This window comes from Palaemon carinicauda, chromosome 31 (genome assembly GCF_036898095.1).
Source record: "Palaemon carinicauda isolate YSFRI2023 chromosome 31, ASM3689809v2, whole genome shotgun sequence".
NCBI classification, from domain to species: Eukaryota; Metazoa; Arthropoda; class Malacostraca; order Decapoda; family Palaemonidae; genus Palaemon; species Palaemon carinicauda.
The window spans coordinates 86,017,539-86,045,497 of NC_090755.1; the positions used below are offsets into that span (position 1 = coordinate 86,017,539).

At 44.1% G+C, this 27,959-nt stretch overlaps 1 protein-coding gene across 3 annotated transcripts in view; it reads left to right on the forward strand.

The window, feature by feature from the left end:
- The window catches only part of LOC137624606 (kinase suppressor of Ras 1-like), a 68,622-nt gene that overhangs the window by 17,783 nt on the left and 22,880 nt on the right, over positions 1–27,959 (forward strand). For 2 of the 3 annotated variants that reach the window (XM_068355564.1, XM_068355565.1), the window contains exons 5-7: positions 12,543–12,693; positions 17,330–17,598; positions 27,712–27,855. In XM_068355564.1, coding sequence (XP_068211665.1) covers positions 12,543–12,693; positions 17,330–17,598; positions 27,712–27,855 — 564 coding nt within the window. The remainder of the gene's footprint in view (positions 1–12,542; positions 12,694–17,329; positions 17,599–27,711; positions 27,856–27,959) is intronic. The other variant, XM_068355567.1, reaches the window with a different exon arrangement.

Below are 27,959 nucleotides of genomic sequence, written 5' to 3' on the forward strand. Positions count from 1 at the left end.
CGATCTTCTTCACCTACGCGGCAGCACGATCCCTCGCCGTCACGCCCATTCGCCTGCGCGCCCGCGCGATCGCTCGCCTGCGCGCCCGCGCGATCGCTCGCCTGCGCGCCCGCGCGATCGCTCGCCTGCGCGCCCGCGCGATCGCTCGCCTGCGCGCCCGCGCGATCGCTCGCCTGCGCGCCCTCGCGACCGCTCGCCTGCGCGCCCCGCGCGACCACTCGCCTGTGCGCCCGCGCGACCATTCGCCTTTGCGCGACCGTTCGCCCTCGCGCGACCATAGTTCGCGGCGAATTCCACAGCCGGTGGTAGCAGCAGGGACGCGTACTCCTAGGCGGCACTCGGGATCACCTCCATCCAAGCACAGATTGGTAGTGCAGGACGAAGACAGGTCAGTACAGCATTCTTCCCACCTTCTTTTCAGGCAGGAACCGTCGTGTCCTCTCCAAAGGATCGCCCGATCCCTTTCACCTTAGCGAGGATTTCGGACTCTGTGTCCTTGGAGCAGCAGACATGGTTTGATCCGCTGGCACGGGCGTTAATGAGGGTTATGAAACCAGCACTCACCGGCCAGGGTAACAAACCAGCGGCTGTCTCTCCTACGCTGAAGAGAAAGAGAGGAGTGGACTTCGTGGTGACTTCCCCCAGGGCGAAGTTGGTTCCCAAGAGGTCGGTCTCGAGGGTCCCCTCTCCTGCACGAGTACTCTCTCCTTCTCCCGCCCTGGAAGGATTTTTGGCGGGGGGGCTTTCCGTTGAAGATTTCTCCATCGGACAAGGGGTGACTGCTTACCTCTTCCTCTGGGAGCTTACCAGGTTCTTTCCCTCCTCGGTTACGGCCCGAGGTTTGGTTCAAGGAAGCTACAGGAAGATCAAGGGTACTTTCCTCCTCTCGAGCTCAGGCACCTTGGCCTTTCGTCGTTAAGTATCTACTTGCGGACAAGCTCGATGTTGTACCATCTGGACGCACTGACTGAAGGCTTCCTTCGGGTGTCTCATCTGTGGAGGTCAACGACCTCAGACACCCTTCCATCCTTGAGAAGAGTTTTGTCTTTGCCCAAGGACAGAGACTTAAACATCTGCTGTGCGGAGTAAATCGACTTCCGGTTTCACTCCTCCAAGGCGCTTTCTTCCAGACTCTGCAGGGCTCCAGCTCCCTTTTCTTTCAACCACGTCGGCCTAAGTTATCGGCTACGACAACTGGGACAAGGTGTCCAATTGCAGTTTCCTCCTGTCAGGAACAGATGGCACGGGAGACTCCCCCGGGGGGGCATAGTCCTAAAAGGAGTTCACGAACTCTAGGATTGCAGGTTTTTTCGCTGGGAGGATGCTTAAGGTTACTCATCCGAATGACAGCTTCCCGATGCCCATTCCCGCACAATCTCTGTGAGTAGCCAAGGATATCGCGCCTGCCGTCTCTGTCAGCGAATTCAGTGTCTCTGAACCTCTATGCCATAGCATCAGCAGAGTTGCCCGGTTGGGCAGAATGATCCATACCTTAGGCGAAGGTCTTCCTTAGGATCATCGACGGCTTCACCCCCGGCCCCCTCAGTCGATCCTTTCTTGTAAGGAAGGATCTGAGAGGGGATGTCCATAGTCGACCTCTCAGCCCTGATCAAGTTTGTCGAACAAACTTCGGCCAGCGTAGACCAGCAGAATCGATCAGACTGGTAACGAGGCGACAGGACTCCTTTAACCCTGGATCGGAAGGACGGGTACTTTCAGTTTCCATTCCATCCATCTTCCAGGGTGCTCGTCGAATTCAGCCTAAACTGCAAGTATTCCTGCTTATGATGCAGTGTGGCTATCCCGCCGTGGCATAGCAGGTTTGTTTCCCCAGAGAACTCTCCCTGCCTTCCTCTTGGCCGCTCAGGTGCAGACTTCCGCCTCCTCTGCTGTTTGGAGGGCTGGTCAACTCCGGTAGGCTCGGGTTTCGACCTTCTTCAGCGCCGGGAAAAGCTTCCGAATGCTGACCATGAGTGTGGGCTCATGGTATTTTGCTTGGAGCCTTCTCTTCCTCTGCCTCAACATCTGGAGTATCTGGCCATGATATTGAGTCAACCGCCTTACCACGTTGGAAACCCCGCTTCTCGTCCGTCCAGCGAGGTTAAGCAACGTCGGTACTTGGATGGGTGACCACCTGGGGACGCCAGATTCTGTTACCACATCCTCCGAGCCTTCCTTTCAGTTGACGGTGGCAAGACTGAGGAGAGTCGCAGTACCTGTTCTCAGTCAAGCAGAGTTTTCAGCCCTACCTTGGAACGTTTCCTAGTTCTTCTTTCCTCATTGACCCGTTTATAGTCCGAACGGTCGCCTCAGGATAAGTTCCATGTGGGGCGATCCAAGTTCCGGTGGCTTCAGGCAATGTTTAACCGGACTCCCTGGCCCTATGGGACCAGCGGAACTATTAAACCTGCAATGGGTGTTGACCTATGGAGCCTCTTGATGGTAGTGGATATTCTCGTCCTTTCCCCACATTCTTGATGCGGTTCTCGGACTCGTCAAAGGAAAGGGGGGGGGCATGTTCCGGTCCAGGCCTATGGTCAAGACCTGAAGGATACCTCTCCATCATTCAGGCAGGCTTAAGGGCCTTAGTCTGGCCCCTCTTCAGATCCTACCGCTCCTGCCAAGTCGCCCCGTTGCGTGTCGACTTCATGCTAACCAGCAGGGGACGCATTTTCACACCTTCACATCTTGCAGTAGAGATACCGGGATGATTGAGATTCTCTCAATTCCACCATCGGCTCTCTCATTCCAGGCAGGGGAATGTTTCTCTCAGACTATCCGAGCAGAGTCTCATAGAGAGAGTGTACCTAAGGGTCTTTGACCTTGGGTAACCAGCAAGTGCTGGTCTGGGGGACCTGATCGCGACAGCTTGGAACCTCAAGCTTCCGCTAGTTTTCCCCCCAGTCTCAGACCCCGAGACTCTGGCAAGATGCATTCCGGTGATGGTGGGACAACTTCGACGCCTGCGTCTTCCCTCCTTTTTGTCTGCGGACAATGGGTCTCAACAAAACCAGGTTGTCTGTCAACCTTTCAATGGGAGAGCTCCACTGGGACTATGCGCAGAACGGTTTCTGGACCCTCTGCTTCCCCTGACGGAACTCCCGGGAGAGCTTCTCCCACGGCGCAGACTACTCAAGCAACCACACTGCGACATCTCTCCCGAACCGGGGCGTCGCTTCGGCTTCATGCCTGGAGACACTACGCTTCCTCCTCTAGAAGAGACAACCCGCTACAGTCGCGGTACGGAGGTCGCGTCATCTGCGATAGTCATCCACAGGGGTCTCCCAGGCAAAGTGAAGAGTCTAAGGTGGTTGGTGCCGTGGGAGATATACCTCTTCCCGTGAGGCCTCTTCTCCAGCAATAACGGTCTTATTGCCTTTCGGCGGGAGGAAACTCCTTTCCGCTCTTGGCAATGAAGCCTGTCGCTCAGCCTTTCCCTGACCTTCAGGCTTAAAGGAATAACTTTTTCCTGCCCGCTGGATCTATCCTCGCTCATGCGAAGCTACGATCGTCCCTGCCCTAGTCGGAGGAAGACCTCCAACTTGGAGCATGGCTCGGACTTTTAGTCCTTTAAGAGATCTTCTCAAGACCCTTTTACGACAGGCCTCGGATTGTATTCCGCCTTGGGTCTTCTGCTCACTCTGGCCACGGCCAGTGTGTAAGCAATCTTCTTGGTCTCTTACTACTCCCCCCCTTTCTAAGGAAGAGGGGAAGGCAACATTCAGGCTCGCTCCTGAGTTGTTGGCTAGACTCAAAATCTGAGGGTCCCGACCCTTCGGTCCGATTCATTCAAGATTTTGAGTCTCCATTCTGTGTCTGATGTCCCAAGACCTTCTCTTTCTTGCCAGTACAGGAATCGAGAGGTTAGCGCTGGGAACAGCTGCAGTTTGGCCTCAGTTGCAGCCGATTTGGGAACACAAGGAGGACATGGGGGGAGAGTCACCAGTATACCTCTTCAGCCCGGACTCAAGGACATTCATCTCGACCTGTCTTCAGACCCTCCCCCGTCACGTCGCCCTACAGCACGATGTTGGATACATCGCAACGTCCCTCGCCTTCGAGTAATACTACTCTGTGACGCAGGTTCTACAAGCTGGAGTCTGGAAGCGTCTGATGACCTTCGCAGCCCGCTTCCTGCAGGGCGTGACCCACAGGAGTCTCGATACGTTTTCTATCGCTCTGTGGTGGCTACACAACAGCTGGTCTAACCTCAGGCTCCTTTTTGGACAGGTAGCAGAAGGTTGAGGGCATTGTTATCAGGTTTTAGTCTGCATGAACGAAAGAAGTATGTCTGGCCCTTACTTCTTTCTTCATCATCCCCTCTACGGGGAAGCAGCATCCTGGTCTCTGCATAGCTGACCTCGAACCTCTGCAGGTAAACCATGCTTCCTTGTGTTCCGAGTATTGAGTCAATACTGTCGCGTCCCCCATACCCTGACGAGGTGGTATTGGGAACGTCCTAACCCAGAGTTCCTTCTGGAACTCCAGGTCAACTGCCTAGGACGGGTCACACTTCTTCCTTCACACACAAGCTTACGTAGGCCACATGGTTCCTTGCGGTGCAAGGAACTTGTGAGGTGCAGGGACTCCTTTTCTCGAGTGCGACTCACTCGGATTCTGAGTCCCCGGGTAAAGCCAAAGCCAGTATGGCTGGGGACTTTCCACCCTTCCTAAGGGATAAGTCACCCTTTGTAAATAGCGTGGTTTGTATTTCGGTTACGGAACAAATGACAAATTCGAAGATAATTTGTATTTTTCCTAACCATACAAACCTTAGCTATTTACACATATTTGCCCGCCAGCCCTGTCCCCCAAGACAAGTCCTACCTCTAAGTGAAAGTGAGTATTCACCTGTGTGTGAGGGGGAGGAGGGGTAGCTAGCTACCACTCCCCTACCCCCCCGCTAACTAGCGCGGGGGTAATACACCCTCGTTAAATTCTAATGGCTCGCCATTTCAGCTACGCTAAAAGTAATAACCCTTTGTAAATAGCTAAGGTTTGTATGGTTAGGAAAAATACAAATTATCTTCGAATTTGTCATATTACTTAAAAATTTGTGATATTTTTTATGCGCCATTTTTAAAATGGATAAATAGATCACATCTCAGGACTCACCTCATTAGCATAACTCAAAAAAGTTTGTTTTTTATAGCTTCATGTTAAAAAGATGAGAGTTTTCATCTTTCTGAATTTGATTTGCATTGAAATTAGAAAAAATCAAAGGCAATGATCTATATGAAAGGAAAAAAATATGCTGAATTGATTGAGGAAAGTTATTAACTTTACACGTGGTTGACGGTTGATTAATTTATTTTTTTTACAATGCGACTTTCATCTATTCAGCATTAAATTACATTAATACAAAGCAAAATCAAGCAAACAAAGGGGGCTAATACAATATATTAGTTTTTATATCAAAACAAATGTCAGTAGATTACTGAATTATACCAAAATACTAGAAAAGATTAAAAAAATTTAATGCCATAACAAATCACTTTATATAAAGAGCAAAATATTTAGAACTATGGATAAAATTAGGTCAGGCTATATTTGAAAATACAAGATAATGAATTGAGCATGAATGAAAAATACTTAGATTATACAAATACGCAAAGCAAGAATGGGGGGGGGGGGGGGCCGAAATCTAGTGAGAATTTTACGTTGCAAAAGGAGGCTAATTATAACAGACTAGTGTATGTGACCCGTCAAAAAGGACAGCTAAATATTTAGGTAGATATATATACACAGATTCAACCCTTCCCAACCACAACCCATTAGTTTGGCAATTTGTGGGAGAATGTGGTTTTCGAGTGTATTTCTTCAGGTACTCCCTCTCACCAGGGTATGACTACCTAATGCCCCCCCCCCTCCCGCTGCTCAGCGCAACTGGAAAGAAATGTTATTTTGATTCTAAAATAAATTTTTGAATATACTTACCCGGTGATTATAATAGCTGCAGCTCTGCTGCTCGACAGAAAACTCTACGGAAAAAATCCGCCAGCGATCGCTATACAGGTAGGGGGTGTACTTCAACAGCGCCATCTGTCGTCCAGATACCCAGTACTCATTGTAAACAAAGAACTCAATTTTCTCCTCGGTCCACTGCGTCTCTATTGGGGAGGAAGGGAGGGTCCTTTAATTTATAATCACCGGGTAAGTATATTCAAAAATTTATTTTAGAATCAAAATAACATTTTTCAATATTTAACTTAGCCGGTGATTATAATAGCTGATTCACACCCAGGGGGGGTGGGTAGAGACCAGCAATAAATGTTTACATCATTATGAGCTAAGGATTTTTTTATTTCATTTTAGAAGTTATCAAAATAACAAAAACAAAATAAATAGGTACCTGGTAAGGAAGTCGACTTGAACAATTACTCTGCCTTTTTAAGTACGTCTTCCTTACGGAGCCTCGCGATCCTCTTAGGATGCTGAGCGACCCCTAGGATCTGAAGTATGAAGGGTTGCAACCCATACCACAGGACCTCATCAAAACCTCTAATCTAGGCGCTTCTCAAGAAAAGAATTTGACCACCCGCCAAATCAACCAGGATGCGAAAGGCTTCTTAGCCTTCCGGACAACCCAAAAACAACAATAAAAAACATTTCAAGAGAAAGATTAAAAAGGTTATGGAATTAGGGGATTGTAGTGGTTGAGCCCTCACCCACTACTGCACTCGCTGCTACGAATGGTCCCAGAGTGTAGCAGTCCTCGTAAAGAGACTGGACATCTTTAAGATAAAAAGACGCGAACACTGACTTGCTTCTCCAATAGGTTGCGTCCATTATACTTCGCAGAGATCTATTTTGTTTAAAGGCCACTGAAGTTGCGACAGCTCTGACTTCATGTGTCCTTACCTTCAGCAAAACTTGGTCTTCCTCACTCAGATGTGAATGAGCTTCTCGTATTAACAGTCTGATAAAATAGGATAAAGCATTCTTTGACATAGGCAAAGATGGTTTCTTAACTGAACACCTTAAAGCTTCTGACTGTCCTCGTAAAGGTTTAGTTCGTCTTAAATAGAACTTAAGAGCTCTAACAGGGCATAAGACTCTTTCTAGTTCATTTCCAACCATATTCGATAGGCTTGGAATATCGAACGATTTCGGCCAAGGACGAGAAGGTAGCTCGTTTTTGGCTAGAAAACCAAGTTGTAGAGAACATGTAGCCGTTTCAGATGAAAATCCGATGTTCCTGCTGAAGGCGTGAATCTCACTGACTCTTTTAGCTGTGGCTAAGCAAACCAGGAAAAGAGTCTTTAAGGTGAGATCTTTAAAGGAGGCTGATTGTAGCGGCTCGAACCTTTCTGACATGAGGAATCTTAGTACCACGTCTAAATTCCAACCCGGTGTAGCCAAACGACGCTCCTTCGTGGTCTCAAAAGACCTAAGGAGGTCCTGTAGATCTTTATTGTTGGAAAGATCTAAGCCTCTGTGACGGAAGACTGATGCCAACATGCTTCTGTAACCCTTGATAGTGGGAGCTGAAAGAGATCGTTCTTTCCTCAGGTATAAAAGGAAGTCAGCTATTTGAGTTACAGAGGTACTGGTCGAGGATACAGATACTGACTTGCACCAGTTTCGGAAGACCTCCCACTTCGACTGGTAGACTCTAAGGGTGGATGTCCTCCTTGCTCTAGCAATCGCCCTGGCTGCCTCCTTCGAAAAGCCTCTAGCTCTCGAGAGTCTTTCGATAGTCTGAAGGCAGTCAGACGAAGAGCGTGGAGGCCTTGGTGTACCTTCTTTACGTGTGGCTGACGTAGAAGGTCCACCCTTAGAGGAAGAGTTCTGGGAACGTCCACTAGCCATCGAAGTACCTCGGTGAACCATTCTCTCGCGGGCCAGAGGGGAGCAACTAACGTCAACCTTGTCCCTTCGTGAGAGGCGAACTTCTGCAGTACCTTGTTGACAATCTTGAACGGGGGGAATGCATATAGGTCTAGATGTGACCAATCTAGGAGAAAGGCATCTATATGAACTGCTACTGGGTCCGGGATTGGTGAGCAATATATTGGGAGCCTCTTGGTCATCGAGGTTGCGAAGAGATCTATGGTTGGCTGGCCCCATGTGGCCCATAGTCTCTTGCACACATCCTTGTGTAGGGTCCATTCTGTTGGAATGATTTGTCCCTTCCGACTGAGGCAATCTGCCATGACATTCAAGTTGCCTTGGATGAACCTCGTTACTAGCGAAATGTTTTGACCTTTTGACCAGGTGAGGAGGTCCCTTGCGATCTCGTACAACGTCATAGAGTGGGTCCCTCCTTGCTTGGAGATGTACGCCAAAGCCGTGGTGTTGTCCGAGTTCACCTCCACCACTTTGCCTTGAAGGAGAGACTTGAAGCTTTTCAAGGCCAGATGAACTGCCAGTAGCTCCTTGCAGTTGATATGCATTGTCCTTTGACTCGAGTTCCAAGTTCCCGAGCATTCCCGACCGTCTAATGTCGCGCCCCAGCCTGTGTCCGATGCGTCCGAGAAGAGAACGTGGTTGGGAGTCTGAACAGCCAGGGGCAGACCCTCTCTGAGGCTGATACTGTCCTTCCACCAAGTCAGGCAAGTCTTCATCTTCTCGGAAATGGGGATCGAGACCGCTTCTAGCGTCTTGTCCTTTTTCCAGTAAACAGCTAGGTGATATTGAAGAGGACGGAGGTGTAGTCTTCCTAACGATACGAACTGTTCCAGGGATGATAGTGTCCCTATCAGACTCATCCACTGCCTGACTGAACATCGTTCCTTCTTCAGCATGTTCTGGATGCATAACTGGGCTTGGTTTGTTCTGGGGGCCGACGGAAAAGCCCGAAAAGCTAGACTGTGAATCTCCATCCCTAAATACACAATAGTTTGGGATGGGACCACTTGAGACTTTTCCAAATTGACAAGGAGACCCAATTCCTTGGTCAGATCTAGAGTCCACTTTAGATCCTTCAGACAGCGACGACTGGAAGAAGCTCTTAGAAGCCAGTCGTCCAAATAGAGGGAGGCTCGGATGTCCGCTAAATGTAGGAATTTGGCTACATTCCTCATCAGCCTCGTAAACACAAGAGGAGCTGTGCTTAGGCCAAAGCACAGGGCTTGAAACTGGTAGACAACCTTTTCGTAAACGAATCTCAGAAAAGGTTGGGAGTCTGGGTGGATGGGGACGTGGAAGTATGCGTCCCTTAGGTCTAAAGAGACCATCCAGTCTTCCCTTCTGACCGCTGCTAGAACGGACTTTGTGGTCTCCATGGAGAACGTCTGCTTTGTGACAAAGACATTCAGCGCACTGACGTCTAGCACCGGCCTCCACCCTCCTGTCTTCTTCGCCACTAAGAAGAGACGGTTGTAGAAGCCCGGGGTTTGATGGTCCAGGACTTTGACTACCGCTTCCTTTTCTAGTAAGAGAGACACTTCCTGTTTCAATGCTCGTCTCTTGTCTTCCTCTCTGTACCTGGGAGAGAGATCGATGGAAGACGTTGCTAGAGGGGGTTTTCGTACAAACGGGATCTTGTACCCCTCTCTGAGCAATTTCACAGATTGTGCATCTGCGCCTCTCTTCTCCCAGGTCTGCCAGAAGTTCTTGAGTCTGGCTCCCACTGCTGTCTGAAGAAGCTGGCAGTCAGACTCTGCCTTTAAAGGACTTGGTTCCTTTCTTCTTTCCACGTCTCCCTTCGGCACGAGCACCTCCTCTGCTGGAGGCTCTGCCACGAAAGGGCGGAATAAATCGGGACGCTGGAGTGTCCATCCTTGGTCTAGCTGACAAGGTAGGCAAAGGGGTGGCTTTGCGAGCAGAGGACGCAACCAGATCATGAGTGTCCTTCTGTATCAAAGAAGCAGCAATCTCCTTAATCAAGTCCTCTGGAAAGAGGCACTTAGAAAGAGGAGCGAACAGAAGTTCTGATCTTTGGCAAGGTGTAACTCCAGCTGACAGGAAAGAGCAAAGGTTCTCACGCTTCTTGAGGACTCCGGACACGAACGATGCAGCAAGCTCATTAGACCCGTCACGTACGGCCTTGTCCATGCAGGACATGATGAGCAAGGAAGTCTCCTTCTCTGTCGGAGAGATCTTCCTGCTTAGAGCTCCCAGACACCAGTCTAAAAAGTTGAAGACCTCGAAGGCTCTAAATATCCCTTTCAAAAGGTGGTCTAGGTCCGAAGATGACCAACATATTTTTGAGCGTCTCATGGCTAGCCTACGGGGAGAGTCTACAAGACTTGAGAAGTCGCCCTGGGCAGAGGCAGGAACTCCCAAGCCGAGAACTTCTCCCGTGGCATACCAGACGCTCGATCTAGAGGAGAGTCTAGCAGGGGGAAACGTAAAGGCTGTCTTCCCTAGACTCTTTTTGGACTGCATCCATTCTCCCATCACTCGTAAAGCTCTCTTGGACGAGCGTGCGAGGACGAGTCTTGTAAAGGCAGGCGAAGATGACGGCATACCTAAAACAAACTCTGACGGAGGAGAGCGCAGAGCCACGGAAACAAACTGGTCCGGAAACATCTCTTTGAACAGAGCTAAAACCTTTCTAAAGTCCAAAGAGGGTTGCGTGGACTTAGGCTCGTCAAGATCCGAATGTGGTTCATCAACGTGAGCAGCACCATCATCATCCGAAGGTCCATCATCCGAGTATTGAGGAGGAAGCGGCAATGGAGTAGGTAACGGCTGGTTAGCTTAGTCCGGTCGCACGGGTGCATGCGTGACTGAGCCGGACGCAACGTCATGGAACTGTTGCCCAGTCTGTGAGCTGGCAACAACCATAGCAGCGCGAGGACGCACAGCGTCTACTCCAGACTGTCTAGCCTGATGTGGGTGAGCAGTGGCAACCACACTGGGTTGCGGAGGTTGACGCACCGCATCGAAACAAAACAACTCTGACGGTTGTTGTACCTCGCGAACGTCAACGGAAGGTTCCGTGCGTCGCTGAACGTCAACATGCGGCTGGCAGGGTACACTGGAACGCATGGGTGGCGGAACACTCTCAACTGGAGTGCGCAAGAAGGTCGCCTCAGCGTCCACAGGACGCACAACCGAGTGTGTGGTTGGTTGTAGGCAAGAGGCTGTACTAGCTGGTGCAGCAGCAACCTTCTCCGCACGCAAGTCCTGCATCAGAGACGTTAATTGGGACTGCATGCTCTGCAGCAAAGACCACTTAGGGTCTGCAGGAGCAGGTGCGGCGACAGACGGTGTAACTGTCTGAGGCGGTACCGCTTTGCCTCTCTTAGGAGGTGAGCAGTCATCGGAAGACTGCAGCGAGTCCGAACTGACCCAGTGGCTACAGCTGGGCCGTTGGACTTGCGCGGAAGGGACCGACTTGCGCTTTAACGGTCGTGAGACCTTGGTCCATGGTTTCTTGCGAGAAACCTCTTCCGCAGACGAGGTATAAATGGGCTCTCTCGTCTTTGTGTGGTAGGGGCGATCTTGGGTAGATACGCCCGAAACCACAGAGGGAACGTCTGTTCGCTGATTAAAGCCTCTCGAACCCATTGGTCGTACGACATTGCTTCTCCCCTGGACTTGGGAGCTTGCAAGAGGTCCCGGACTAGGAGGACGACAGGCACGAACAGACGAACCCTCAAGCGCAACACTATCCACAACACTATCACTCACTTTATCACTTCCCACTGCACTTTTACACTTCAGCTCCTTGACGTCCGCCATGAGCTGGTTACGGTCACTAGCCAGGGACTCAACTCTCTCACCCAGAGCTTGGATGGCACGCATCATATCCGCCATCGAAGGTTCCTGAGTGCCAGAAGGGGGATTAGGAGCAACCACTACAGGGGAAGGAATAGGTTGTGGGGCATGAGGAGAGGAAAATTCAACAGAACGAGAGGAACTTCTCCTGACTCTATCTCTCTCTAGCCTACGTGTATATTTTTGGATAAAGCCCAACGCATTCCTCACATCGATCTTCCAATTGACAGGTTTTATCCCGACAATTGGAACAAACAGTGTGAGGATCGATAGAGGCCTTCGGAAGACGCCTTGAACAGTCCCTAGCATTACACTTCCTGAATTTTGGGACTTGGGAAGGGTCAGCCATTTTGAATTGGTCAAAGGGGAATTCAAAAACTATCCAAAGTCATCACAAATAATCCGTAATCCAAAAAAGAATGCAAGGATTTATTGAAGAGAAAGCCTGCACAGCGAAAGCTCAAAACTAGAATAGTGTACTTCACCAAATAGTTGTGAAAACAAATCCAGTTAGCAACAGCGAATTAGTAGGTCTTGCCGGTAGCACGACAGAGAGAAAATTGAGTTCTTTGTTTACAATGAGTACTGGGTATCTGGACGACAGATGGCGCTGTTGAAGTACACCCCCTACCTGTATAGCGATCGCTGGCGGATTTTTTCCGTAGAGTTTTCTGTCGAGCAGCAGAGCTGCAGCTATTATAATCACCGGCTAAGTTAAATATTGAAAAATGTATTTATATAAATATAGGCATACACTTGCTCCTTATTACCATGTACAGTATATGGGAGACAAATTTACGTAGATCACTGAATTCTGTCGTTTACCGACACCACTATTTGGCATTGATATCACATTATTTCTTTTTACTTAGGTGACAAAAGATTTCCTACAACTCCTCCACCTGGTAAGAAATATCAGACAGGCTTATTAAACCCACAGCCATCTTTAGGCCGATCTACATCCCACGAATCGCAACTCGCTCCAAGACCCGAAGGATATGAGCAGCCCACCTCAACACTTAGGTATGTTTTTGTTTACAGAACATATAAATGCTTTCCAATCCCTTAACGTTTGGGAATAAGTGTCTATAGACCATTTCTTTTATCGAGGCATATTTGCACCGACTCGCAGGGGTGCCTTTTTAGCTGGGAAAAGTTTCCTGATCGCTGATTGGTTGGACAAGATAATTCTAACCAATCAGCGATCGGGAAACTTTTCTCAGCTAAAAGGGCACCCCTGCGAGTCGGTGCAAATATGCCTCGCTAAAAGAAATGGACTATAGTTTGAGTATTGATTCTGAATTCTTTTTATTTCTAAAATATGACAAAAAATTTGTTTTAAGTATAGGACCCTTTTGTATGTTACATGGACAATGGACAGTCCTTTATCAATAGTTTGTGGCACAGGGTACTAATAAGAGATAAGAAATCCATATTTTATTTTTCCATTTTCCTACTTGATAGAAATGAGGGTTTTTATTGGTTTAAAGCACATAAGTTAGTAGCATGGATTATTTAAGTTGAAGAGACAGTCCTGAGGCATGTGTGAGTTCACTGTTGCATGTTGATATATGGTAAATTGATGAAATCATGGCATGCATGTTATTGAATGTGCATGTGTAATAATGTGTTAGTTTTGTATAAAAAGTTTAAGCAACATTCAAAAGATCGCTTTGCTTTCCTGTTATTTTTTTTCAATGATTCTTCCCTAATAATAGTATGCTATTTGCCTTGAGCATAAGCTTGTGGGTAGAAAGTAAAAGAAACTTGGTTATTGTTGGATTTATGCTAGGCTCCTTACCAAAGTGTTGCAACCCCTGACTACCACATGATGTCTATTTAAAGCATCGAATTCCTCAGGAAGGAAAAACAGAATCAAGATTAGGATAAAGAAACAAATTTTATAGTATCCTTCCATCTCCAGTGCTCGCCATATGGCATGGGAAGGTTCAATGGAATAAAAAGATTGTACCATGAAATTTGGAGATTTGAGAATTAAGCCCTCAGAAGAATATTGGGAAAGGCAGGGCAGGATTAGAAATGAAACTGTGAGAGATTACTCGAGTGCCATATTTGGATGAGGTCATGGTGAGGGGTAGATGGGGAATGCTTGGGCATGCTCTTCGCACTCCCCAAGAGAGATTAGTTCACCAAACTTTCAACTGAGCTCCGCAAGGCAATAGGAGAGTTGTAAGACCCAGGCCTACATGGCTGAGGACTATGAAGTGTGAAGTAGATGGTGATGAATGGAGAAGTATTGATTTCAAAACTCAGGATAGAGATGATTGGCGAAATCTAAGCGAGGCCCTTTACGTCAATAGGTGTAGGAGGAGAGGATGATGATGATGAAATTTATTAATTCAGTACTATGCCAGTAATCCTATATATAGACACACCTGATGAGTTAAATAAATATTAGGTTAGATTTGTAAACAAATGCTAATTACTAAAATGACTGGAAGTAAGATGGAGCACCTCTCAGGTTGGAGTAGTGTAAATTCATGAAAATAGAATTGAAATAAATTATATGATAAAAATTTTGTGCCAGTTAAAGATAAAAATCTCTTTGGATAACTCTTCAGATAATCTGTTTTCTTGCTTGCTTATGCTACATTCAGCCTCTTGTTATTAAGCTTAGAAACGTGTCTGTGCTTTCATGTTCAGCTTTATGTGATAGAATAGATTTAATGAGGCATTTAAAACTTTTCCTAAGTTTTATGGGATGATATAGATCTATAATTTATTTCCATGAAATATTTACCTGATATCTTTGCCTATCATTATCCTGTTAGTGTTTTATGATAGGGAAAGGGACTTATCTTAGACTCGTGTAATGAACTCGCAGAATTTTAAAACTTATGAAGTTTACTGCATCATTTATGCCCTTGCTTTCTTGATGTTTCGTTTATGTATTTCATTAGCAGTACCAGCTGAACTCGGCTGAGTCCCTGGTTAGGCTGGAGGAACGTAGAGAGTAGTCCCCTTTTTGTTTTGTTTCTTTGTTGATGTCGGCTACCCCCCAAAATTGGGGGAAGTGCCTTGGTATATGGATGGATTTCATGTAAACCTTATATAATACTCCTCCTAATATCTCGATTCTCTATACCTCGTGATCAGAGACCCAAGGGGGGAATAGATTCAAAGATAATAGCTTCCAGTCGGGTGGCGAATCAAACCCTGGTCCAAGAAAGTGTGGTTCCATATTTAGCAACTCTTTGTGGCTGAGTTGCTAAGTCAATGGAACCTCAGTTTCTTGGACCTGGGTTTGATTCCTTGGCCGACTGGAAGCTATTATCTTTGTGCTGATTCCCCCTTGGGTCTCTGATCCCAAGGTAGAGAGAATCCAGGTATTAGGAGTGTAATATATGGCTTATATGAATGTGAAAAACACGTCTAAATGCAAAATTATCATTATGTACTGTATATATGTACATAGATCCATTGAATTCAGATGGTAAAGAAGCTTGTTTAATCTTAACAGAATCGTGCTTATATATATACATATATCAACAATTAGTAACGATATATTTGAAGTTACTTCTTAGGTTCATCTCTGCTTTAAGTCTTCAGGGCTTAGCGATCAATCACAAGGTACTGTAGTTGCTTAATCTTGAAAATTTTAAATCAATCAATCAATCAATCACTTGTAATCTGCACATAAATGAGATTTCTTTCTTTAAACACTTGCTCAGTTTTTTTTTTTTTTCAATACAGTACTAAAGAAATGCCAGTATCAAAATTAAAACTATATCTAAGTTTTCCCTTCATTTAGTTTGAAGACTGATAAGGTTCTTGTACATAACAATCTTATCACTGCTGAGAGGTTTTAGATAATAGTAGTATTCTGGATTATATGACATTTTATCTAATTTTGATGCTGGAAACGCAGACGCAAGTGATTTTAATCCATTCTGAATTTCGAGATATGCGATTGCATTGATTGAATAAAATTCTCTGTACTAATATGCTAACACATGAAGAACTCACAAAGTTTTTTATAATTATTTTTTAAATTTCATTTTTAATCTGATTTATTGTCATAATATTTATTTAGTATACATTATTCATTTTATTAACACTGCATATATGACCTTATCACCAAATGAAAGACAATGAATATTATTTAGTCTTTCTGTAAGAGAATCATTAGTAGTTTTTGTTTTGCAATGATAGTAAAGTATTGAAAGTAAAATCAATTTTTGAACATAGTATATTGAAATGTATAGAAAACAGTCATTTCTGTATGTAGAAGTAATGGTTTTAGAATTTTTTTATTCCTGCCATTTTCCTGTTACCAACCACGTATAAAGACTAAGTGTGGTGAACTCTTTCTTACGTCAGTAGCCAAAGCAAACATTCGTGTACGGAAGTCCTCAACTTGATACGTTCCAGGAAGCTTAGGCCTAACTTGAATTCCATATCTCTTCCTCTTGTTTTTTTAAAGTTTGATAGTTTATTTTAATGTTACTGTTCTTAAAATATTTTATTTTAGTTGTTTGATACTTCTCTTTATTATTATTATTATTATTATTATTACTAGCCAAGCTATAACCCTAGTTGGAAAAGCAAGATGCTATAAGCCCAAGGGCTCCAATAGGGAAAAATAGCCCAGTGAGGAAAGGAAATAAGGAAATAAATAAATGATGAGAATAAATTAACAATAAATCATTCTAAAAACAGTAACAACGTTTTTTTTATTTCCTTTCCTCACGCGGCTATTTTCCCTGTTGGAGCCCTTTGGCTTATAGCATCCTGATTTTTCCAACAAGGGTAGTAGCTTAGCAGGTGATAATAGTAATATGATTTCCAGTTTCAAAAGTCAAGAGATAGTTGGGTTTCATAAGAAATAATACAAGAGTTGTTTTGCTTGCTGTATTAGATTATATAATATTGTTTTTATTACAGTACAGTATTTCTTTATCTTTGTTATTTTCAACCCTTTTACCCCCAAAGGACGTACTGGTACATTTCACAAAACTCATGCCTTTATCCCCATGGACGTACCGGTACGTCCTTGCAAAAAACTGCTATTTACATTTTTTTTTTTTTTGCATATTTTTGATATTTTGAGAAACTTCAGGCATTTTCCTAGAGATTGAGACCAACCTGACCTCTCTATGATGAAAATTAAGGCTGTTAGAGTAATTTAAAAAAAAAATATACTGCAAAATGTGCTTTGAAAAAAATAACCCCTGGGGGTTAAGGGTTTGAAAGTTCCAAATAGCGTTGGGGGTAAAAGGGTCAATTGGATTTGCGTTTGTATCCGAATGTTTGCAAGTTGTGGACTTTCTGTATAGTGGTACCTCATGCATTTTAGCGGTATCTTTGTCGCTTCGTTTACGCCTTAGATTTACGTACGATTTATTTTTGTCGAGAATATTTTTCAGTAGCTTAGTTCTGTTTTGCCTTGTTTTTGTCATGTTGACTGCCGTTGCCCAACTGCCTGCCTCCCTGTGTGTGTATTACACTCCCGCTGGACGTTTGTGTGTATCTGCCACTCCCGCCCGAACAACATCTGCAATAAAAATGCCACATGACGTCTTCATGGATTACCCTTGATATGATTATCAATGTGTTTTTATTTTATTTGAATATTTTCTGTATATACATCAATACAATGTATATTATTTTCTCTTAATTTGCTATGCATTGATTATAGTCAAATTTTATTAAGACATAAGTTAAATAACTTCTGGTTAGGAGGTAGTATGGAGCTATTGGTATCTTCTAGGTCACGGCTCCATTCCGAGTCCGAGGCGTCGGCTTCGGCCGATGGAACAGCGAAAAGGAATGAAACTACGAGCAGGAGCCGGACTGATGTACGGGAACACCGAACTGCCCAGAATTCGCCAGCCCCATCAACTCTTGCAAGCCCCATCAAGTCGCCTCATTACGTTGAAACTATTGAAGATGAAAATTTGAATAGAAGTAAGTTTTTATTATACCCTGATGTTTTAGTTTTAGCATCGTATGTTAACCCTTTTACCCCCAATGGACGTACTGATACGTTTCACAAAACTCATCCCTTTACCCCCATGGACCTACTGGTACGTCCTTGCAGAAAACTGCTATTCACATTTTTTTTTGCATATTTTTGATAACTGTTTGAGAAACTTCAGGCATTTTCCAAAAGAATGAGACCAACCTGACCTCTCTATGATGAAAATTAAGGCTGTTAGAGCAATTAAAAAAAATATATATTGCAAAATATGCTTGAAAAAAAAAATGCCCGGGGGGTTAAGGGTTGGAAAGTTCCAAATAGGTTTGGGGTAAAAGGGTTAAGTGAATTCTTGCATTGTTGAAAAAGTTTAAAAGTATAATAGTTTTAGTATGCAATTTAGAATTCAAGATGGTTGAATACAGTTCAGTAATAATAACGAGTGCTGCTTTTTTTAATGTTTTGCTGTCTTATACCAGACGAATTAATTATATGTATGACGTATTCAGACTTGTTACCAACCACTTTCTAGTTAGAGCCCAGAAGGCAATGATATTTCTGACCGGTCAGGTGAACTTGATCGCATCTTTGATATGATACTTGAAAGAGACCATGGTAGAATTGATGCTGCAGGCTGCTGCCACAGCTCGTGAGCTGTGGGTTGAAAGCCAGAAGGGTTTCAAATTTCTGACCCAATTTTTGAAATTGTACTATTGCAACATAAGAAAAAGTAGCATCTGCAATTGGCTGATAATATAACTTGAACTGCTGGAGTATGCCTGGAAAGATTGGAAGTAATGTCTTGTGGACAAAACACTGGTAAACCCAGGAACATCACGGGATATGGTATACGGTATATTCTGTAAATATGATTTAATAGGTTTTTATGGAAATAACTTTTTTAAGTGATCAACGCAAGTGCTGAGGAGGAATGAGGATAGGGGGAGGGGAGCAGCAAGGGTAGAGAGGGGGGATGTTGATGAAGGAGAGGTCTTATTGGTGAGGGATCTATGGTTGTGGTTCAATCACGCCCCAGTTTTCTATACAGACACTCAATGAGTGAACGAGCTAGGTTTATTCCTGGCATTCCATGCATCTCTTTTTCTCTGGTATATTCAGCAATATCTATGCCTTAGATATGGTGCTAGAGGAGCATTTCACTGGGCAACACAGGTTCCTCACCCAGAAATAGATTTTTCCTTCATCAAAATCCCTTTTTTGTAAGAGTGTTTTTCTACCGTCATTAATTTTCTTGTATATTCATGAAAGGGTAAATACATTTACAGAAACAGGTTATTTTCGTTTTGTAGAATGTACAAGAAATCCCCTAGATGGGAAAAAATTTCATTCCAAGAATGGGTTCTTAAGTTGCAATGTTCTCAAGATCAGCATGATTATCCTAGGCATCCAGTTCGTAATTTCTACCCTCCATTGTTTTCAGTCGCCCAATCTCGCTGCTGCTAGTGAGCTGGTCTATTTATGTGTCGAATTCCTATGACTATTTTTTCAATATTTAACTTAGCCGGTGATTATAATAGCTGCAACTCTGTTGCTCGACAGAAAAACTCTACGTAAAAATTCGCCAGCGATCGCTACACAGGTAGGGGGTGTACTCAACAGCGCCATCTGTCGTTCAGATACCCATTACTCATTGTAAACAAAGAACTCAATTTTCTCTCTGTCGGGCTACCGGCAAGACCTACTAATTCGCTGTTGCTAACTGGATTTGTTTTCACAACTATTTGGTGAAGTACACTATTCTAGTTTTGAGCTTTCGCTATGCAGGTGTTTTATCTTCATCTTAAAACTTGAACTCGTTTTGGATAGATTTAATTATGGTGACAAAGAGAGTATGGACTTTCTTTCACTTTTAAATGGCCGACCCTTCCCTTAGACGGAAGTGTGTTTAGGCATTTAGTAATTATCTTATCACGTTATAGATTTTCCTATATATATTTTATATCTCTCCGCCTTTATTAGGCCTCTTCGATCAACTTTCCATTTTTTATAAACATATAAAAATAAATTTTAATGCTTTGTTTATATAGACCTTTCCTGAGAGTAGGCGGTCCTAACTTGGAAACCGAAGTTAATCAACGTTGAGCCCTTTATATCGTCTTTAGCTTTTAAAGAGCTAAGGATTTAAAACTTTTTAAATGTAATTTTTTATGAAAGAATTTCTTTGATAGTCTTCGTACTGTTTTCAAAGATGAACTAACGTTTAGTTTTTTTATGCTACGCAGTTGTTGACGTTCAGGACGTTCAACATGTGCTCTATCGTTACGATAGAGAGAGAGTGTATCACGGTTTCACTTTGCAGTAAGAGTAAATCGATTCTGACGTTTTGTTCATTCTTTCTTAGCTTAAATGTTTTAAATTCTAATTTAAAGGAACTTTTTATTTGAAAAACCTTTCAGTTTTTTCCTTTAGTCAAATAACATGTTTTTTTGACGATATATAATTGGGCTCTTCTCTTAAGTGCGAATCAAGAGAGAAAGAGAGAGAGAGATAGAGACGGAGGGAGAGAGATGAGAGAAAACGTTCCGTTCAAGCGGGTAACGTTGTTCTCGTGTTACTCACGTCCCTAGTCGCTGTACGGGGAGGAAGGATAAAACGTTTTTAGGTTTTTATTCTCGTCCCCAGGCTATGTGCGGTGAGAGATTGAAAACGTAGTTATATGAACTAGTGTTTAGTCTCTTTCCCAGCCACTGATTTTTCTTTTTATCTTAAAATATGTTTTCTGTTTTTTGCTGGTATTATGAGCTTGCATTATACGACTAATTTCGCAATTACTACCTTTTAATGAAGGGTAGAATTGCGTGTTTCAGGTAGAAATAAGTGCAAAACAGAAAATCAAAGTGATAAAGTGATATGCGCAAAGTGTTACAGTGTTGCGTCCGAGGCGCAAAGTGTTACAGTGTTGCGTCCGAGGGTTCGTCTGTTCGTGCCTGTCGTTCACCTAGTCCGGGACCTCTTACAAGCTCCCAAGCCCAGGGGAGAAGTAATGTCAAACGACTTATGGGTTCGAGAGGCCTTGACCAACGAACAGACGTTTTCCCTCTATGGTATCGGGTGTATCTTACCAAGATCTCCCCTACCATAAGACGAGAGAGACGTTGTTTCTCCTCGCCATCCGTAGGCTTTTCGCATAAGAAACCTGTCACAAGGTTTCGAAGCCCTTAAGCGAAAGTCAGTCCTTTCAGGACAGGTCCAGCGTCCTGGTTACAGCCATTAGGACAGCTCTGACCCTATGCAGTCATCGGATAACTGCTCGCCGCCTAACAAAAGCGTAACACAGACTCCGAGAGTCTTTTTTTGTAGGCAAAGTGTTGCGGTCACAGACGTTACCCTCGTCTATTACCACAACCATTTCCGTTGATCTTTAAGGGGTTGTATGGCAAAACATGCAGTATATGCTTGCCTCCCTTATGGAAGACTATTCTGCCGATTAGTCCGTTGAGTCTAGCCGTTTATCTCATCGATATCCTGGCTTTCAGCCAACCTAACGTTCCTTTGTGCTTACTGTTGACGTTGGCGTAGCTTAGTCACGTCAGTCAGGTTGTTTAGAACCACACTCGATGCGGTCTCGTGTGGTTTTTCAGCCGCATTTGGACGTTAGGCCACTGGCTGATGCTCCTGTTGACGTTCAAGACGTTCACTAACAATCGGAGTTGACTTGTTTTGACGCTGTGCGTCAACCTCCGCATTCTGGAGTTGTTTTGACTGCTCAGTCTAGGCAGTCAAAGCAGTCTCGAGTGGACGCTGTGCGTCCTCACGCACCTGTTGTGGTTGACAGTTCAGTTGTTGACAGTTCACAGACTGTCAAGCAGTTACATGACATTGCGTTCTGGTCCGCTACTAATGCACCAGTGAGAGACTCAGCTTTTATCGGACAAGGTTCCTGTAGATGAGGAAGTTGCTGTTCTCCCTCTTACTGATATTCCCTTGAGGACTCTGTCAGATGGAGAGGAGCCTAAAGCTGCTTAGCCTCCTATGGACTTTAATTAAATCATGATGATTTTTTTAAGGATCTTCGTCCGGATTTTTTTTTTGTAACTGCTGCTCCTCGTTCGCCTAAACGTCAGAGCTTACACTAGGCCTAGCTACTTCGAAGCCGTTGTTTTTAAGCTAGTGCTCTCTCGCTCTCCTAGAGAGCGTTACGTTGGCTAGGCGACTGGTTTTTCACCAGGAGGAGTTTGGGGGATACAGCCTTTGCTTTCCCTTCTTTTAAACTGGTTTATAGAGCGAGAGTCTGATATGACACGAGAGAAGTTCTCGGCTTGGGAGTTCATGCCTCTGCCCAGATAGACTTCTCAATTCTGGTAGACTCTCCCTGGCGCCTAGCCAGGAGACGCTCCAAGTTGTTTACAGGTCAACTTCACAGCTGTTGTCGAGCCTTTGAAGTTTTGCTGTACTATTATGTCACGCATAACAAGGCTTTCAGGGATGGTAAACGGTTCCGCCTCAGTCGCTAACCCCGTCTGTTGCCACACCTGCTCCCGTAGACCCTAAATGGGCTTTGCTGCAAGCCATGCAGTCCAAGCTTGCGTCCTTGATAGAGGACTTAAATGCGGAGAAGAACCTTCTGGCCAACAACCTTCCAACCGGTCGGTTGTGCGCCCTGTTGACGCTGAGGTAACCTACTCGCGTCTGCCAGTTGAGGTGGTTATTCCACCGATGCGACCCAGTGTGGGTTGCCAGCCGCACGTTGACATTAAGCGACGCTCGGAGGTGGTTGTTGACGTTCAGGACGTTCAACAACCAGCAGAGGTGACTTATTTTGACGCAGTGCGTCAACCTCAGCAACCCGGTAGGGTGTTGACTGCACAACCCAGACGGTCTAGACAGTCTCGGGTTGACGCTGTGCTTCCTCGCGCACCCATGGTTGTTGACAGTTCACAGACTGTGCAGCAGTTCCATGATATTGCGTCCGGCTCCGTCACGCATCCACCAGGATTCAGCGAGCCAGACGTTGCCCACTCCATTGCCGTTTCCTCATCAGTTTCGGATGAGGAACCCTCTGATGAGGACGTTGCTGAACAACAAGACGATCAGCCCCCAGCCCTGCTATCCATCCAGAAGATGCTGAAGAAGGAACGCTGCTCAGTCAGGCTGTGGATGAGTCTGGTAGGGACACTGTCATCCGTGGATCAATTTGTGTCACTAGGAAGACTACACCTCCGTCCTCTTCAATACCATCTAGCTTTTCACTGGAAAAAGGACAAGACGCTAGAAGCGGTCTCGATCCCGGTTTCCGAAAAGATAAAGTCTTGTCTGACTTGGTGAAAGGACAATATCAACCTAGAGAGGGTCTTCCCCTGGCTGTTCAGACTCCCAACCACGTTCTCTTCTCGGACGCATCGGACGTAGGCTGGGGTGCGACATTAGACGGTCGGGAATGCTCGGGGATATGGAACTCGAGTCAAAGGACAATGCATTTCAACTGCAAGGAGCTACTGGCACTACGTCTGGCCTGGAAAAGCTTCAGGTCTCTCCTTCAAGGCAAAGTGGTGGAGGTGAACTCGGACAACACCACGGCTTTGGCGTACATCTCCAAGCAAGGAGGGACCTACTCTCTGACGTTGTACGAGATCGCAAGGGACCTCCTCACCTGGTCAAAAGGTCTAAACATATCACTAGTAACGAGGTTCATCCAAGGCAACTTGAATGTCATGGCAGATTGTCTCAGTCGGAAGGGACAAATAATTCCAACAGAATGGACCCTCCACAAGGATGTATGCAAGAGACTTTGGGCCACCTGGGGCCAGCCAACCATAGATCTCTTCGCAACCTCGATTACCAAGAGGCTCCCAATATTTTGCTCACCAATCCCGGACCCAGCAGCAGTTCATATAGATGCCTTTCTCCTAGATTGGTCACATCTAGATCTTTATGCATTCCCTCCGTTCAAGATTGTCAACAAGGTACTGCAGAAGTTCGCCTCTCACGAAGGGACAAGGTTGACGCTAATTGTCCCCTCTGGCCCGCGAGAGAATGGTTCACCGAGGTACTTCGATGGCTAGTAGACGTTCCCAGAACACTTCCCCTAAGGGTGGACCTTTTACGTCAGCCACACGTAAAGAAGGTACACCAAGGCCTCCACGCTCTTCGTCTGACTGCCTTCAGACTATCGAAAGACTCTCGAGAGCTAGAGGCTTTTCGAAGGAGGCAGCCAGAGCGATTGCTAGAGCAAGGAGAACATCCACCCTTAGAGTCTACCAATCGAAGTGGGAAATCTTCCGAAACTGGTGCAAGTCAGTATCCGTATCCTCGACCAGTACCTCTGTAACTCAAATAGCTGACTTCCTCTTATATCTGAGGAAAGAACGATCTCTTTCAGCTCCCACTATCAAGGGTTACAGAAGCATGTTGGCATCAGTCTTCCGTCACAGAGGCTTAGATCTTTCCAACAATAAAGATCTACAGGACCTCCTTAAGTCTTTTGAGACCACGAAGGAGCGTCGTTTGGTTACACCTGGTTGGAATTTAGACGTGGTACTAAGATTCCTTATGTCAGACAGGTTCGAGCCGCTACAATCAGCCTCCCTGAAAGATCTCACCTTAAAGACTCTTTTCCTGGTATGCTTAGCCACAGCTAAAAGAGTCAGTGAGATTCATGCCTTCAGCAAGAACATCGGATTCTCATCTGAAACGGCTACATGTTCTCTACAACTTGGTTTTCTAGCCAAAAACGAGCTGCCTTCTCGACCTTGGCCAAAATCGTTCGATATTCCAAGCTTATCGTATGGTTGGAAATGAACTAGAAAGAGTCTTATGCCCTGTAAGAGCTCTTAAGTTCTATTTAAAACGAACTAAACCTTTACGAGGCCCGTCTGAAGCTTTATGGTGTTCAGTTAAGAAACCATCTTTGCCTATGTCAAAGAATGCTTTATCCTATTTTATCAGACTGTTAATACGAGAAGCTCATTCCCATCTGAATGAGGAAGACCAAGCTTTGCTGAAGGTAAGGACACACGAAGTTAGAGCTGTCGCAACTTCCGTGGCCTTTAAACAAAATAGATCTCTGCGAAGTATAATCGTCGCAACCTATTGGAAAAGCAAGTCAGTGTTCGCGTCTTTTTATCTTAAGGATGTCCAGTCTCTTTACGAGAACTGCTACACTCTGGGACCATTCGTAGCAACGAGTGCAGTAGTGGGTGAGGGCTCAACCACTACAATTCCCTAATTCCATAACCTTTTTAATCTTTCTCTTGAAATGTTTTTATTGTTGTTTTTGGGTTGTCCGGAAGGCTAAGAAGCCTTTCGCATCCTAGTTGATTTGGCGGGTGGTCAAAGTCATTTCTTGAGAAGCGCCTAGATTAGAGGTTTTGATGAGGTCCTGTTGTATGGGTTGCAACCCTTGATACTTCAGCTCCTAGGGGTCGCTCAGCATCCTAAGAGGATCGCGAGGCTCCGTAAGGAAGACGTACTTAAAAAGGCAGAGTAATTGTTCAAGTCGACTTCCTTACCAGGTACCTATTTATTTTGTTTAGTTATTTTGATAACTTCTAAAATGAAATAAAAATTCTTAGCTCATATGATGTAAACATATTTTGCTGGTCTCTACCCACCCCCCTGGGTGTGAATCAGCTATTATAATCACCGGCTAAGTTAAATATTGAAAAATGTTATTTTGATAATAAAATAAATTTTTGAATATACTTACCCGGTGATTATAAATTAAAGGACCCTCCCTTCCTCCCCAATAGAGACACAGTGGACCGAGGAGAAAATTGAGTTCTTTGTTTACAATGAGTAATGGGTATCTGAACGACAGATGGCGCTGTTGAGTACACCCCCTACCTGTGTAGCGATCGCTGGCGAATTTTTACGTAGAGTTTTTCTGTCGAGCAACAGAGTTGCAGCTATTATAATCACCGGGTAAGTATATTCAAAAATTTATTTTATTATCAAAATAATATTTTACATGATTAAATGCTTTATTAACCCTTTTTCCCCCAAAGGACGTACTGGTACGTTTCACAAAAGCCATCCCTTTACCCCCATGGACGTACCGGTAGGTCCTTGCAAAAAAATGCTATAAAATTTTTTTTTTTCATATTTTTGATAAATTTTTGAAAAAATTCAGGCATTTTCTAAGAGAATGAGACCAACCTGACCTCTCTATGACAAAAATTAAGGCTGTTAGAGCAATTTAAAGAAAATATACTGCAAAATGTGCTGGGAAAAAAATAACCCCCTGGGGGTTAAGGGTCGGAAATTTCCAAATAGCCTGGGGGTAAAAGGGTTAATTGGTTTCTATGGAAGTAACTTTTTTAAAATACTTTTGTAAGAGTGTTTTTCTACTGTCATTAATTTTCTTGTATATTCATGAAAGGCTAAAGACATTTACAGAAACTGAGGTTATTTTCATTTTGTAGAATATAGTACAAGAAATCCCCTAGATGGGAAAAAATTTCATTCCAAGAATGGGTTCTTAACCCTCTTACCCCCAGGCTGTTTGGAAATTTCCAACCCTTAACCCCCAGGGGTTATTTTTTTCCCAGCACATTTTGCAGTATATTTTTGTTAAATTGCTCTAACAGCCCTAATTTTTGTCATAGAGAGGTCAGGTTGGTCTCATTCTCTTGGAAAATGCCTGAATTTTCTCAAAAAATTATCAAAAATATGAAAAAAAAAAAATTTTATGGCATTTTTTTGCAAGGACGTACCGGTACGTCCATGGGGTTAAAGGGATGGCTTTTGTGAAACGTAACAGTACATCCTTTGGGGGTAAAAGGGTTAAGTTGCAATGTTCTCAAGATCAGCATGATTAGCCTAGGCATCCAGTTCGTAATTTCTACCCTCGATTGTTTTCAGTCGCCCAATCTCGCTGCTGCTAGTGAGCTAGTCTATTTATGTGTCGAGTTCCTACGACTATTTTTACATGATTAAATGCTTTATTAACCCTTTTACCCCCAAAGGACGTACTGGTACGTTTCACAAGAGCCAACCCTTTACCCCCATGGACGTACCGGTACGTCCTTGCAAAAAAAAGCTATAAAATTTTTTTTTTTCATATTTTTGATAATTTTTTGAAAAAATTCAGGCATTTTCCAAGAGAATGAGACCAACATGACCTCTCTATGACAAAAATTAAGGCTGTTAGAGCAATTTAAAAAAAATATACTGCAAAATGTGTTGGGAAAAAAATAACCCCCTGTGGGTTAAGTGTTGGAAATTTCCAAATAGCCTGGGGGTAAAAGGGTTAATTGGTTTCTATGGAAGTAACTTTTATAAAATACTTTTTTGTAAGAGTGTTTTTCTACCATCATTAATTTTCTTGTATATTCATGAAAGGCTAAATATATTTACAGAAACTAAGGATATTTCAGTTTTGTAGAATATAGTACAAGAAATCCCCTAGATGGGAAAAAATTTCATTCCAAGAATGGGTTCTTAAGTTGCAATGTTCTCAAGATCAGCATGATTAGCCTAGGCATCCAGTTCGTAATTTCTACCCTCCATTGTTTTCAGTCGCCCAATCTCGCTGCTGCTAGTGAGCTAGTCTTATTTATGTGTCGAGTTCCTATGACTATTTGTACATGATTAAATGCTTTAGTAATAGAAATAAACTGATTTTTATATTATGCACTTATGTAGATAGTGTAAATTTAATACACAGGGTTCTACCCTCCATTGTTTTCAGTCGCCCAATCTCGCTGCTGCTAGTGAGCTGGTCTATTTATGTGTCGAGTTCCTATGACTATTTGTACATGATTAAATGCTTTATTAATAGAAATAAACTGATTTTTATATTATTATGCACTTATGTAGATAGTTTAAATTCAATGCACATGGGTTTTTGTCTTTGAAAGTTTTAATTAGGGAACCTACTGCTAAGTTTTAACTAGGGGACCTACTGCTAAGTTTTAATTAGGGGACCTACTGCTAAGTTTTAATTAGGGGACCTACTGCTAAGTTTTAATTAGGGGACCTACTGCTAAGTTTTAATAAGGGGACTTACTGCTCTTTCTCTTTTTCACTTCTGTCCAATGGTTTGAACTGTAGTCACATTTGTCAACCTTACTAATGTTTCTTGAGTCGTAGATGTTTAGTGAAAACTTTATCATTACTGTATAATTTGTGAATCTATTTTACAGGTACCCTGAGTGTTCCCTCCCCACGCACACCCACTCTTACAGGATCCATGGGGTCCATGGTCCATAATGTGAATCATCGTTTCATCAAAACTTTCAAATCTGCTACCTGTGGTTATTGCCAACTCAAGATTCCTATTCTTAGTGGTTAGTAAAAATAAGGTTCTGTGTTTAGATGTCACCTCAAATGTTGTCCTTCTTGCTTGAGGGTACACTTGGGCAGAGTATTCTACCTTATTTCTTTCCCTCTT